Source organism: Ovis aries, chromosome 7 (genome assembly GCF_016772045.2).
Source record: "Ovis aries strain OAR_USU_Benz2616 breed Rambouillet chromosome 7, ARS-UI_Ramb_v3.0, whole genome shotgun sequence".
In the NCBI taxonomy this organism is placed as follows: Eukaryota; Metazoa; Chordata; class Mammalia; order Artiodactyla; family Bovidae; genus Ovis; species Ovis aries.
The window spans coordinates 9,452,427-9,467,576 of record NC_056060.1 but is presented as its reverse complement, the minus strand read 5'-3'; the positions used below and the strand labels follow the sequence as shown (position 1 = coordinate 9,467,576).

General features: G+C 41.8%; 1 protein-coding gene across 5 annotated transcripts in view; it reads right to left on the bottom strand.

Moving 5' to 3' along the window:
* The window catches only part of SCAMP1 (secretory carrier membrane protein 1), a 148,390-nt gene extending 133,796 nt beyond the window's left edge, over window positions 1-14,594 (bottom strand). For all 5 annotated transcript variants that reach the window (XM_027971482.2, XM_060418764.1, XM_042252006.1 and 2 more), the window contains exon 1: window positions 14,487-14,594. In XM_027971482.2, the coding sequence (XP_027827283.1) occupies window positions 14,487-14,543 (57 nt within the window). In that variant the 5' untranslated portion in view covers window positions 14,544-14,594. The remainder of the gene's footprint in view (window positions 1-14,486) is intronic.
* Between the last annotated feature and the right edge of the window lie 556 nt (window positions 14,595-15,150).

Here is a 15,150-nt window from a genome sequence, read left to right as displayed (position 1 = left end):
TCAATGAATATAGTAAAGTTGCAGGATATAAAATCAACATTCAGAAATCCCTTGCATTCCTATACACTAATAATGAGAAAGTAGAAAAAGAAATTAAGGAAACAATTCTATTCACCATTGCAATGAAAATAATAAAATACTTAGGAATATATCTACCTAAAGAAACAAAAGACCTATATATAGAAAACTAGAAAACACTGGTGAAAGAAATCAAAGAGGACAGTAATAGATGGAGAAATATACCATGTTCAGGGATCAGAAGAATCAATATAGTGAAAATGAGTATACTACCCAAAGCAATTTATAGATTCAGTGCAATCCCTATCAAGCTACCAATGGTATTTTTCACAGAGCTAGAACAAATAATTTCACGATTTGTATGGAAATACAAAAAACCTTGAATAGCCAAAGCAATCTTGAGAAAGAAGAATGGAACTGGAGGAATCAACCTGCCTGACTTCAGGCTCTACTACGAAGCCACAGTCATCAAGACAGTATGGTAGTGGCACAAAGACAGAAATATAGATCAATGGAACAAAATAGAAAGCCCAGAGATAAATCCACACACCTATGGACACCGTATCTTCGACAAAGGAGGCAAGAATATACAATGGATTAAAGACAATGTCTTTAACAAGTGGTGCTGGGAAAACTGGTCAACCACTTGTAAAAGAATGAAACTAGAACACTTTCTAACACCACACACAAAAATACACTCAAAATGGATTAAAGATCTAAATGTAAGAATCTATAAAACTATAAACTATAGTTTATATAAACTATAAAACTCCTAGAGAACATAGGCAAAACACTCTCAGACATATATCACAGCAGGATCCTCCATGACCCACCTCCCAGAATATTGGAAATAAAAGCAAAAATAAACAAATGGGATCTAATTAAAATTAAAAGCTTCCACACAACAAAGGAAACTATAAGCAAGGTGAAAAGACAGCCTTCGGAATGAGAGAAAATAATAGCAAATGAAGCAACTGACAAACAACTAATCTCAAAAATATACAAGCAACTCCTGCAGCTCAAGTCCAGAAAAATAAATGACCCAATCAAAAAATGGGCTAAAGAACTAAATAGACATTTCCCCAAAGAAGACATACGGATGGCTAACAAACACATGAGAAGATGCTCAACATCACTCATTATCAGAAAAATGCAAATCAAGACCACAATGAGGTACCATTTCACACCAGTCTGAATGGCTGCGATCCAGAAGTTTACAGCAATAAATGCTGGAGAGGGTGTGGAGAAAAGGGAACCCTCTTACACTGTTGGTGGGAATGCAAACTAGTACAACCACTATGCAAAACAGTGTGGAGATTCCTTAAAAACTGGAAACAGAACTGCCTTATGACCCAGCAATCCCACTGCTGGGCGTACACACCAAGGAAACCAGAATTGAAAGAGACACGTGCACCCTAATGTTCATCGCAGCACTGTTTATAATAGCCAAGACATGGAAGCAACCTAGATGTCCATCAGCAGATGAATGGATAAGAAAGCTGTGGTACATATACACAATGGAGTATTACTCAGCCATTAAAAAGAATACATTTGAATCAGTTCTAATGAGGTGGATGAAACTGGAGCCTATTATACAGAGTGAAGTAAGCCAGAAAGAAAAATACCAATACAGTATACTAATACTTATATATGTAATCTAGAAAGATGGCAACGATAACCCTGTATGAGAGACAGCAAAAGAGACACAGAGGTATAGAACAGTCTTTTGGACTCTGTGGGAGAGGGAGAGGGTGGGATGACTTGGGATAATGGCATTGAAACATGTATAATATCATGTATGAAATGAATCGCCAGTCCAGGTTTGATGCATGATACTGGATGCTTGGGGCTGGTGCACTGAGACGACCCAGAGGGATGGTACAGGGAGGGAGGAGGGAGCAGGGTTCAGGATGGGGAACACGTGTATACCTGTGGCGGATTCATGTTGATGTATGGCAAAACCAATACAGTATTGTAAAGTAATTAACCTCAAAATAAAATAAATTTATATTTTAAAAGTAATTTAAAAATAGATATAGATAATTTGGACTTAATCAGAATTTAGAATTTTTGTGCCTCAAAGAACATTAACAAAAAAGTAACCAACAAAATGGGAGAAAACACTTGTAAATCATTTATCTGCATAAAGAACTTAAATCCAGAATATATTTTTTAAAAGTCTCTTACAATTCAATGAAAGACAACCAAATTTTGAAATAGGCAAAGGATATGAACAGACATTTCTCCAAAGATAATATACAAATGGCCGATAAGCACATAAAAATACATTGAACATGATATGACAACATGCAAGCCAAAACCAAAATGAGATTCTTCACATTCACTAGGATGGCGAGAATTATTAACAGGTAACAAGCGTTGATTAGGACGTAGGGAAAGTGGAATCCTCATACACTGCCGGCAGGAATATATACGAAATGGTGCAGCCACTTTGAAAAACTGTCTGGCTATTCCTCAAAGGATTCAATATATTTACCACAAGCCCCAGAGATTCTACTCCCAGGTATACACTCAAGAAAATTAATACAAATGTTCAAACAAAAACTTGTACATGGATGTTTATAGCAGCATTATTCATAATACTCAAAAGGTAGAAACAACTCAAATATCCATCAGCTGATGAACTGGCATTACTAATTCATACAAGTACCCAAATCCAAACACCAGAAAGATTACTGGATTGCTCTCTGCACACGTTTATGAGGACTTCTTGTGGCATTTCTTGCACGGGGAAGGGGATTTGGTACAAAGTCAAATCCAGCCAACCTCCACATTGTCTTTTATGTTCCACACCTATGAAACATTGGGAAATTTCCTTCTTGTGATTTAAAAACACCTCATAGTGTCTGAATTTTCATTACCACCAAAAACTGAGTACAACCTTAACTGTATCATGACAACCTATATTCTATCATTTATATCTGTATTCAGTCTAGATACAGGCTTAATTCAATCATGATTTTGGTTAGATGTTACTTTGCATTTACCTGAAAGCAATTCTGCTTGAAAGAAACGGACTCTGCATACAAAGAAAGATTCCATGTTTCACAAAGGCTGGAATTCTTCAAAACATGGCAATATCTCTTGTAGTTCAAGAGCAGCTCTAATAAGGACTGGGGTTCTATAAAATTACCTCAGAAGCCCTGGTCATATGATTCCTACTCCGATGCTTCATGATTAAGATAATTTGGCTCTCTTCTCATGTCTTTCCATAGTTATCCCCACTACTTTATTGCTGTAACTTTTTCTCTGTGCTCTCAGTTCATGTTCTTAAGAGAAAAAGCTCAGTTAACTATCACTGTTCTTGCTGGGGCAAAATCTTTAGACCAAGAGCTCTTATCTGTTCCTGATCAGCCCAAAAACCTGCTTCTGCTGAGCCTTTGATAAGATCAGTCAGCTAGAGCCAGCATGGCAAGCATCATGCAATAAAGGAGATGACCGCCTCGGGGGAAGCAGTCACTTCAGGCTGCTCCCTCGGTAGATGCTGGGACACAGAGCATAACAACATCCTAGAACATAAACCCTCTTCTCTGAGATGACCAGACTCAAGTCCAATATCCGATATATTAAAACATGAAAGAATTTATGCATTCACAAATGGTCCATAAGTGTATAAAAATGTAACAGAGACTTTTAAAATGAGGGGGGAAAAACTTGAAACACGAAAATCTCTGCCTTAGCACCTGTGATAAGTCGTTCAAATTCTGCAAGAATTCCTTAAAGTGCTCAGGAACTCCATACCTAAAAAGCATTGTCAGACTATTCTAATACATTTTTTTTTTACATCTTTCAGTTCAGTTCAGGTCAGTTGCTCAGTTGTGTCCGCCTCTTTGCGACCCCATGAATCCCAGCACACCAGGCCTCCCTGTCCTTCACCAACTCCCGGAGTTCACTCAGACTCACGTCCATCAAGTCAGTGATGCCATCCAGACATCTCAGCCTCTGTTGTCCCCTTCTCCTCCTGCCCCCAATCCCTCCCAGCATCACAGTCTTTTCCAATGAGTCAACTCTTCGCATGAGGTGGCCAAAGTATTGGAGTTTCAGCTTTAGCATCAATCCTTCCAAAGAACACCCAGGGCTGATCTCCTTCAGAATGGACTGGTTGGATCTCCTTGCAATCCAAGGGACTCTCAAGAGTCTTTTCCAACACCACAGTTCAGAAGCATCAATTCTTTGGTGCTCAACCTTCTTCACAGTCCAACTCTCACATCCATACATGACTACTGGAAAACCATAGCCTTGACTAGATGGACCTTAGTCGGCAAAGTAATGTCTCTGCTTTTGAATATGCTATCTAGGTTGGTCATAACTTTTCTTCCAAGGAGTAAGCGTCTTTTAATTTCATGGCTGCAATTACCATCTGCAGTGATTTTGGAGCCCAAAAAAATAAAGTCTGACACTGTTTCCACTGTTTCCTCATCTATTTCCCAAGGAGTGATGGGACGGGATGCCATGATCTTCGTTTTCTGAATGTTGAGCTTTAAGCCAACTTTTCACTCTCCTCTTTCACTTTCATCAAGAGGCTTTTTCATTCCTCTTCACTTTCTGCCATAAGGGTGGTGCCATCTGCATATCTAAGGCTATTGATATTTCTCCCGGCAATCTTGATTCCAGCTTGTGTTTCTTCCAGCCCAGCGTTTCTCATGATGTACTCTGCATATAAGTTAAATAAGCAGGGTGACAATATACAGCCTTGACGCACTCCTTTTCCTATTTGGAACCAGTCTGTTGTTCTATGTCCAGTTCTAACTGTTGCTTTCTGACCTGCATACAGATTTCTCAAGAGGCAGGTCAGGTGGTCTGGTATTCCCATCTCTCTCAGAATTTTCCACAATTTATTGTGATCCACACAGTCAAAGGCTTTGCCATAGTCAATAAAGCAGAAATAGATGTTTTTCTGGAACTCTCTTGCTTTTTCCATGATCCAGCAGATGTTGGCAATTTGATCTCTGGTTCCTCTGCCTTTTCTAAATCCAGCTTGAACATCAGAAGTTCACGGTTCATATATTGTTGAACCCTGGCTTGGATAATTTTGACTTTACTAGCGTGTGAGATGAGTGCAATTGTTTGGTAGTTTGAGCATTCTTTAGGTTAGGACTAAATCTATTTTCACATAAACTCTGGCATTTGGCCTTTTTTCTGAAGCAAGAACAAATTTATTCGCTCAACCAACTAAGAATCCTTCAAGTGTCTATATATCGCAAATTTCCCTTTAGCCTTCTGTAGACTAAACCCATTGAATAAACTTACATTATCCTTCCGAGGACTTGATTCCAGACGCATGATCATTCTGACTTCCTCCTAGGCACAACCTATCTTGCTCAACCACTCTTTAAATATGTACTTGAAACTGAAAGCAATACTCATTGGATGGACAAAAACGAACACTGTAGGCTCACTTTTAAGAACTGGTAACTAACTACATTAATCCAATATATGTCGGGAGCCGCATCAGGCATTACTGACAAAATGGAGGCACGGCCCCAACCCCCTCTCTTTGTCCCACAGGCACGGACCCAGGATGAAGGAGTTGTGATTCCACAAGGAGTTAGTCCTTGTGATTCTGACTTGTTTTTTCCTTTCCTCAGCTGAGCTGACTGAAAAGGAATATTAAGGTGCTTATTTTTCTTGAGAGGAGCATGAGAAGGCACAAAGCCTTCTGCAGCTGTGCTCAGAAAATAATTCATAAAGTTAGTCATTGACATTTGTTCAAGGACTTTTACAAAAGAGGGTTCCAGGATGAGCACATAGGCCGCAGCTTGAGGCCACGGGAGGGATTGCTATCTGAAGCCTATTTATGAGGAAAATGTTTATGGCAAAGGAGTTTACTCAATTTAAGGCTCAGAAATTAAAATAGTTAGAACTTGAAGATTTAAGGAATGTTGTAATGTTAGCATATTTTACTATAGCTTATAGAGGTTAGGAATTTTAGAGATACTATAGCTAGAATCCTTTTTAAGAGAGAGTGAGCTCAGGATGTTAGGGGCAAACAGGATTTGGAAAGATAAGAAATAAACTGAGGAATGTAGCATGAGTTACAATGTAATCACAAGTTAACTATAGTACACATAGGAAGTAAATAGTAGATGGTAAAGCTGATTCCCAGAGATTCGCTGAAGCAGGAACTCTGTTTGAAGAGCAACAATGATTTATGAAGATAATAAATCTGGGTGAGGGGGAACTGAAAATGTCAAAGTGAAGTCGCTCAGTCATGTCCGACTCTTTGCGACCCCATGGACTGTAGAGGCTCCTCCGTCCATGGGATTCTCCAGGCAAGAGTGCTGGAGTGGATTGCCATTTCCTTCTTCAGGGGATCTTCCCGACCCAGGAATTGAACCCGGGTCTCCTGCATTGCAGGCAGACGCTTTACCATCTGAGCCACCAATGAAGCCCTCTGACCTAATGCTTTTGTAAAAGTATACAAGAAAATCTTAAAGTTGAAATAAATAGGCAGTCCAGGAAAACTGAGAGGCTGTCTCGTTACTCGCCGACACGGTTCCTCCCTTCAGGTTGAACCCCTGGCTGCTGGAGCTGGACTCTGGCAAATACATATTTTTCAAGAACCACTTAACACTGTGATTCATATAAAGAAAATACCCAGTAAATTTCCTGGATCTTCATTCAACACTACTAAAACATTAAATACACTCCAAAAGACCTTTTGGTGGGAGGCAACATCAGCAGAAGAACAGTTTATATTTAAAAATTCTCACAATCACATTTTCTGTTACAACTATTGTTAAAAGCAAGGACCAAAATATTACAAAACACTAGTTTCGTCATTTAGTTATTGTGAGAGATGCCCCACCCACCCTAACCGCCTGAAAGCTTTCACTGGCCGTAGGAGACACTCACTCTAGATAAAAGGTTTCCACATATCTTTAGAGTATTGATCATAGCACCCTGACACTCTACCCTAAATAAAGAAGACTGTCTCAAAAAGAATTATGGATGTGTTTTACAGGATAGTTTGAATCTGCATAAGATGAACAAGAGACTAGATCTGATATACAGAGTGCCTGAAGAACTATCACCAGAGGTTGGTAAAACTGTACAGCAGACAGTAATCAAAACCATTCCCAAGAAAAACCAATGAAAAAGGCAAACTGGTTGTCTGAGGAGGACTTACAAATAGTTGAGAAAAGAAGAGAAGTTAGAGGCAAAGGAGAAAAGAAAAGATATACCTATCTGAATGCAGAGTTCCAAAGAATAGCAAGGAGAGATAAGAAAGACTTCCTAAGTCAACAATGAAAAGAAATATAGGAAAACAATAGAATGGGAAAGACAAGCGATCTCTTTAAGAAAATAAGAGATACCAAGGGAACATTTTATGTAAATATGTGCACAATAAAGAACAGAAACAGTAGGGACCTAACAAAAGCAGAAGATATTAAGAAGAGGTGACAAGAATACACAGAAGAACTATATAAAAAAGATCTTCATGACCCAAATAACCACGATGGTGTGATCACTCACCTAGAGCCAGACATCCTGGAGTGTGAAGTTAAGGGGGCCTTAGGAAGCACTTCCCTGGTGGCTCAGATGGTAAAGCATCTGTCTACAATGTGGGAGACCCTGGTTTGATCCCTGGGTTAGGAAGATTCCCTGGAGAAGGAAATGGCAATCTACTCCAGGACTATTGCCTGGAAAATCCCACGGACAGAGGAGCCTGGTAGTCTACAGCCCATGGGGTCGCAAAGAGTCGGACACGACTGAGCGACTTCACTTCACTTCTTAGGAAGCATTATTACCAACAAAGCTAGTGGAGGTGATAGAATTCCAACTGAGCTATTTCAAATCCTCAAAGATAATGCTGTGAAAGTGCTGCACTCAATATGCCAGCAAATTTGGAAAACTCAGCAGTAGCCACAGGACTGAAAAAGGTCAATCCAATCCCAAAGAAAGGTAGTGTCAAAGAATGCTCAAACTTCCGCACAATTGCGCTCATTTCACACACTAGCAAAGTAATGCTCAAAATTCTCCAAGCCAGACTTCAACAGTACATGAACCAAGAAATTCCAGATGTTCAAGGTGGATTTAGAAAAGGCAGAGGAAACAGAGATCAAATTGCCAGCACCCAATGGATCATCAAAAAAGCAAGAGAATTCCAGAAAAACTTGTAATTCTCCTTCATTGACTTAGACTTTGTGCGGACCACAACAAACTGTGGAAAATTCTTCAAGAGATAGAAATACCAGACCACCTTTTCTGCCTCCTGAGAAATCTGTATGCAGGTCAAGAAGCAACAGTTAAAATCGGATATGGAACAACTAACTGGTTCCAAATTGGGAAAGGAGTATGTCAGGCTGTATATTGTCACCCTGCTTATTTAATTTATATGCAGAGTACATCATGAGAAATGCTGGGCTGGAGAAAGTACAAGCTGAAATCAAGATTGCTGGGAGAAATATCAATAACCTCAGATATGCAGATGACACCACCCTTATGGCAGAAAGTGAAGAGGAACTAAAGAGCCTCTTGATGAAAGTGAAAGAGGAGAGTGAAAAAGCTGACTTAAAAATCAACATTCAAAAAAATAAGATCATGGCATCTGGTCCCATCACTTCATGGGAAATAGATGGGAAATAATGGAAACAGTGACAGACTTTTTTCTCTTGGGCCCCAAAATCACTTCAGATAGTGACTGCAGCCATGAAATTAAAAGACGCTTGCTCCTTGAAGAAAAGCTATGACCAACCTAGACAGCATATTAAAAAGCAGAGACATTACTTTGCCGACAAAGGTCCATATAGTCAAAGTTATGATTTTTTCGGTAGTCATGTATGGATGTGGGAGTTGGACCATAAAGGAGGCTGAGCACTGAAGAATGGATGCTTTTTAACTGTGGTGCTAGTGAACACTTTTGAAAGTCCCTTAAACTACAAGGAGATCAAATCAGTCCATTCTAAAGGAAATCAATCCTGAATATTCATCAGAAGGACTGATGAAGAAGCTGAAGTTCCAATACTTTTGGCCACCTGATGCAAAGGGCCAACTCATTAGAAAAGACCCTGATGCTGGGAAAGATTGAAGGCAGGAGAAGAAGGGGACAACAGAGGATAAGATGGTTGGATGGCATCACTGACTCAATGGACATGAGTTTGACCAGGCTCCAGGAGATGATGAAGGACACTGAGGCCTGGCATGTTGCAGTCCATGGGGTTGCAGTCACAGAGTTGGACACAACTGAGCAAATGAACAACAAGATGAACAAAATTGTCAACAGAGTTGTACCAGCGTGGACTAAAAGAAACAATTTCAAATTGAAGAGAGTTTTTTGGACTCCTAATTGTCATTGAGAAGGAAGCAGATTGAAAAATACTACTCAGTCACAAATGGATAATTCACAGAAAAGAAGGGCTTCTTAAAGGGTAAAGCCAAAAGCAGAAGAAGATTAAAGATTAGGAAATATTTCCAAGGTAATAGAAATGGGCCCTAATCAAAGAACGTGCATTGCCCCCAAAGCAGGGGACCCCAACTAATGAGCCTAGCTCGATTTTATACTTGCTATTCACACCAGGGGGCTTCAAAGATGGCTCAGTGCTAAAGAATCTGCCTGCTAATGGAGGAGGCACAGGTTGGATCCCTGATAGGGAAGATCCCCTGGAGAAGGCAATGGCAACCCACTCCAGTACTCTTGCCTGGGAAATCCCATGGACAGAGGAGCCTGGTAGGCTACAGTCCACGGGGTCACAAAGAGTCAGACATGACTGAGCATGCACACACATCTTACCAGAGCCTGCGATGTGCCTCCCACTCCTCCTCCATATGGTGGGAGTTCTACTGATGTTATTCTGTACGTGTCTCACCATTTTACACTGGGTTTATCTTTTCAGTTCCCAGGTCTATATCAAGAGGGACACAGTTCCTTTCATCAAGAAGTGAAGTCTCATCCTCCCAACTCCTTTTTTTAATCTGGACTGTTTTGTGGCTTGTTTTCTAGCAGAAGTGAAATGACTCAAGAAGCCTTGTGGCTTTCACTCTTTTCCTCTTGAAACACTGCTGCTACCATGAAAAGAGGCCAGACTACTCCTAGCAGAGGCCACATGAAAGAGAACCTATTTTGCGCCCACTATAGCCCCAGGTAACCGCAAAGACATCTTATACTACCCAACCCTAGCCAAGCTGCCAGATGACTGAAGGCACATGAGTGACTCTAGACAATAACATTTAAAAACAAACTGCCCAGCTGAATCTAACTCAACAAAATACTGAACACATAAATGTTGTTTTAAGCCACTACATTTTGGGATTACAGGCAATCATCCCTTAGTACAGAAGCAGGGATTGGTTTCAGGAGCCCCTTTGGATACTAAAATCCACAGATGTCAAGTCCCTTATTTAAGCTAGTGTTATGCAGTTGGCCTCCAAATTCAAGGATTTTGCATGTACTGAATATTTGCTACACAGCAATAAATAACTGCTGCTGCTGCTAAGTTGCTTCAGTCGTGTCTGACCCTGTGTGACCCCACAGACTGCAGCCCACCAGGCTCCCCTGTCCCTGGGATTCTCCAGGCAAGAATACTGGAGTGGGTTGCCATTTCCTTCTCCAATGCATGAAAGTGAAGTTGCTCAGTCATGTCCGGCTCTTTAGTGACCCCATGGACTGCAGCCTACCAGGCTCCTCCATCCATGGGATTTTCCAGGCAAGAGTACTGGAGTGGGCTGCCATTGCTTTCTCCATAGATAACTGAGAGAGGTAAATAAAATAATGATGCATCTTTATTTGATGAAATATAATCAGCAGCTCAATGGAAGCTTTTTAAAAAATACCGACCTTAGGAAAACAGTGGGAACTCATGCAGTTGACATGAACATAAAATACCATAAACCATAAATTACTACCAATATGTCTCTGATTAATGCTGAAAGATAATGTTTCCAGTTAGACTACCACAGAAAAATTCCTTACAGTCCTTTTCTAGTGCGATCCAGTCTTAACATTTTAAATGGATAAAAGTGCTATCCACTTACTTTAAATGACAACAAAATGGGTAACATTCGTGAATTATGGGCCTCTTTTTAAGACAAGGTTTTCGATTTCCAACTTCAAATAAACTCTTAGGATACCACTGGTATTACTGAAACTAAAAAGACAAATAAGAACATTGAATTGTAGGTCGTTTTAAATAGATTATTTCAATAGAGTAGAATTAATTTTTGAGGTTAAAATAAAGTGGACAGTTGCTCAATTTTATAACAGAGATATTTTTATTGGGGAGGAAGCATGTGTAGTGACAAAGCACTAGAATTCAGACAACCTGCGTCTGATCTAGTAGAACGAAGCAAAGCAAATATTTTTGACTTTGATTCCTCAGTCATGACCCACCAAACAGCTTCTAACAGCATTCTAGGAGACTCAAAGGGAATATGAATTTCACAAAATTAATAAGCAAAAATAAAATGGTTAACTATAAATACAGTCCCTTGAATTACTATTAATACTAATTATTATCTAATTAAAGCCACCTTGCTTTGAGTAGTTATAACTCACTAAATGTATGTTCACTTAATCCTATTAACAATCTTATGAAGAAGGTACTATTACTATATTCTACCTAACAGTAAACTAAGGTATAGAGGCTAAGCAACTTTCCAAGGTTTTGCAGCTGGCCTGTCGGAGACAAAGCCAGAATCAAACACAGTGTTTTTGTTTTTAACTCTCTAGCCAAAATTTTTAAATACAACATGAGACCCTCAAGTTCCAGCACCAAACACAACACAACAATTCTGATGTCAGAACTGTAAACAAGCAAGATTATATAGTGCCATCAGCAACAGGGCAAGAGTCAGGTGATCTAAATTCGAATGCCAATTCCGCACTACCCACACATGGATGTAAGACAATGGGCAACTTAGCAATTTAGCAGTGGAAATCAAGTAGTTTTAAATCAAGAAGAAATTAGGATGGCTGACAAATGTGAAATACATATATTTTTCAAATATTAACTTTATTTTTGAATACTAAAATATTTCAAATATCGAAAATAAGAACAGGTTTGTAAGGAAAGTTGATGATAAGGTAACACAAAAATGAATCTGGGAATGTTTTATATTTAAGTAGTGAGAGTCACTCAGTCGTGTCCGACTCTCTGTGACCCCATGGACTATACAGCCCGTGGAATTCTCCAGACCAGAATACTGGAGTGGGTAGCCTTTCCCTTCTCCAGGGGATCTTCCCAACCCAGGGATCGAACCCAGGTCTCCCAAATTGCAGGCATATTTTTTACCAGCTGAGGCAAATGCTATTTCAAAAATCAGCATTTACATGAAAGGAAACCAACAGTAGCAAGAAAAAAAGAATATGCTATAAACGTAAACTTTTACTTTGAAAAGAAAAAGGGCAGCTTAAATGGAAAGATAAAAGGTCAGGTACACAATGACGAAACAGTCAACGAAAATAGATAAAGGTGTACTACCAAGTCCCCTTTACGCCTGAATTGATGTATCCTTTGAAGAATTTTATGAACCTAAATAATCATTGTCCTCTGAATGCATCCACTTATAAAGAACATGAATGGTTTATAATTTTATGCCACAACGAATGAGTATTTAAAGCTACTTTTGGGTTTAGAATTGCTACAGCAACCTTAAGTACTGCAGAAGAGGAAAGTGTCATGGAAACATTAATGTGACGAAAAAGTAGTCTATACTCACTGCCCTGTGGTGACCTAAATAGGAAGGAAATACAAAAAAGAATATATGTATGCATATAGCTGATTTACTTTGCTACACAGCAGAAACTAACACTGTAAAGCAACTATAGTCCAGTGAAGATTAGTAATTAAAAAAAAGCAGTCTGGGCTAAAAAGGCAACATTGTCTTGCCCTAACAAGAGAATCAGCTACCTAATAAAAGCCAGGAAACGGAACAGAATAATAGAAAATAGCAAAATGGTCAGATGCTAAATAAACAGCATCAATGAATTGTCTGAATAAGGAAGAGCTGACAGGTTCTCTGTGTTATACCTCAAAATATTCTAAAATACCCATTTGGCAAGTTATGAGATGTCACTTCAGAATGCCTATGATTAAACAATAATCTCATTTTCCACAACATGGAATGATGGAATACTAAATACTAATTTCTAGGGGGAAAAAAAAATTCTCCTCAAAGTACAACCATATTATCTCTAAAACCTGAAAGTTTCAGGCTAGGTGTATAGAATTTTCTTAGGTGATATTAGAGGCAAAGAATAGCTGACTAAGTCCATTCTACATTTCTACAGAGTAAGTCAAACTGTCGATGACAACCAGAATCATTTATTTAAGATAATCCTCCATGAAATTATCAGGCGATCATCAGGGAAGGAGTGTTTCTCCTTTTCTAGAATTCTTAATAAAACCAGGAGTAAAAAGAAAAGATGTCAACTCAACAAGCCAGAAAAGTGATCCTTGTATGACCACAAATTGTTACTGCTGTATTGATACATATGCAGGAAAATTAAAGAACCAACTTCAAGAAATAGTCAGAAACAAATTACACGTGCTAAACAAATGCGATCACTAAGAAACCTGGAGTGGTACTTTTCAGAAAGATAGTTCCTTTGACGCTGCATTAATTCAGGCGCAGATAATGAACGTCTTAGCCACCTTCCTTTACCCTAAGCCAAGCCCTTGGGAAGCTGGAATCCACAAGGCAGACTCCAAGAAGGAAAGAAGCTCACGGTGGAAATGCTATCCTCACAGAGCCCAGAAAACAGCTGACGCCCCAGGAGCTTGGAAAATATCCCGTTTACCTTACTAAGAGCGCTTAGAAAGGAAGACGATCGTCCACGTGCACTATTGTTTTCCAGGTGTGTTTATTTATCTGTAACTTAGGCTTTGATATCAGTACCTCGAACCTCAGGCAAACGGTGGGGAGGAGGAATGGCAGCGCCGCGTGTGGTACCCGTGCGCAACACAAGTTTAGAAAATAAAAACAAAACCCTTTTTAAAAATTACATTGTACTCGGTGCCCTCACCTCTCCTCCACAGCACTGCCATCACCCCCACGCAGCTCCCCGCGGCCGCCGCCTCGGGTCCCCATGACAACCCCTCCCGAGGGCGAGCCCCCTTCTGCTGCGGCGTGCTGGCCCTCGGCCCGGCCCGGCCGCGCCGGCCTGGCAGGTGACAAGCCCACCGGCCTGGCAGGTGACAAGTCCACCTGCTCCGGGCGCTCGCCCGCCCGGCTCCCGGGAGGCGGGCCGGGAACCCCGCAGCCTCGGGAGCCCCCACTCCCGGGCCAGGGCACGACCCTCTCCGGTCGGGGGCCAGGGGCAGTCCGGCCGCATGGAGAGCTCGGGAGGTCCCACTCTGACCCCCACACGAGTGACACGGGGGCCGCAGCGGCCCCGCGCCTCGGGCTCCCGGGCTGAGTAGCGGGCGCCGCGGGCGCGAAGGAAACTTGTCGGTTTACACAAACAACGACGCGTCACGGCGGCGGGAGATGCTGGGGACGACGCTCACCTTGAAAGGGTTGTTGAGGTCCGGGTCGGCAAACGGGTTACTGTCGAAGTCCGACATCTCGCGCTCGGCGTCACCCACCCGACCCAGGCGGCGAGAGAGAGATGGGGCGAGGCCGCCGCCCCCTGCGCGCTCACGTCGCCGCCGCCGCCGCGCAGATCCGGGGGCGGTTCGCGAGGCCGCCCGGCAGGCCGCGCCACTGAGCATGCCCGGTGCGGCGGGCCGCCGGCGCCGCGCCGCCTTCGCGGCCCCGGTCCTCCCGGCCGCGTCCCGCGATCCGGGCTTTCGCGGCGGCCTAGTAGCGACGAGGGGCTGGGGGGCGGGGCGCGAGCCGAGGTGCTCGGGGCTAAGCGCCCTGCCGAGGCACGGCGTTTGAATGAGCGGGGCGTCTCTCTGGACAGGGTTGTATTACTGGTTTAAAATCGGCCCCTGAGGCCGAGCGTAACTTAGGGGAGAGGTCGCACGTAGCGGGTAAGAAAAAGATACACTGAGCTCACGTCTCCAGGCTAGAAAGGCAGCTCGGGACGCAGGCTACACACCTCGGGAAGGAGTGGCTACTTCATGGGCGCAGAGGAGCGGGGGAACCTGTCTCCAAAGACAACTCCCCGTGACGCCCAGTCCTCGCTGATGAATTTCACACACCCTTGACCCCACCTGGGAATCCCAG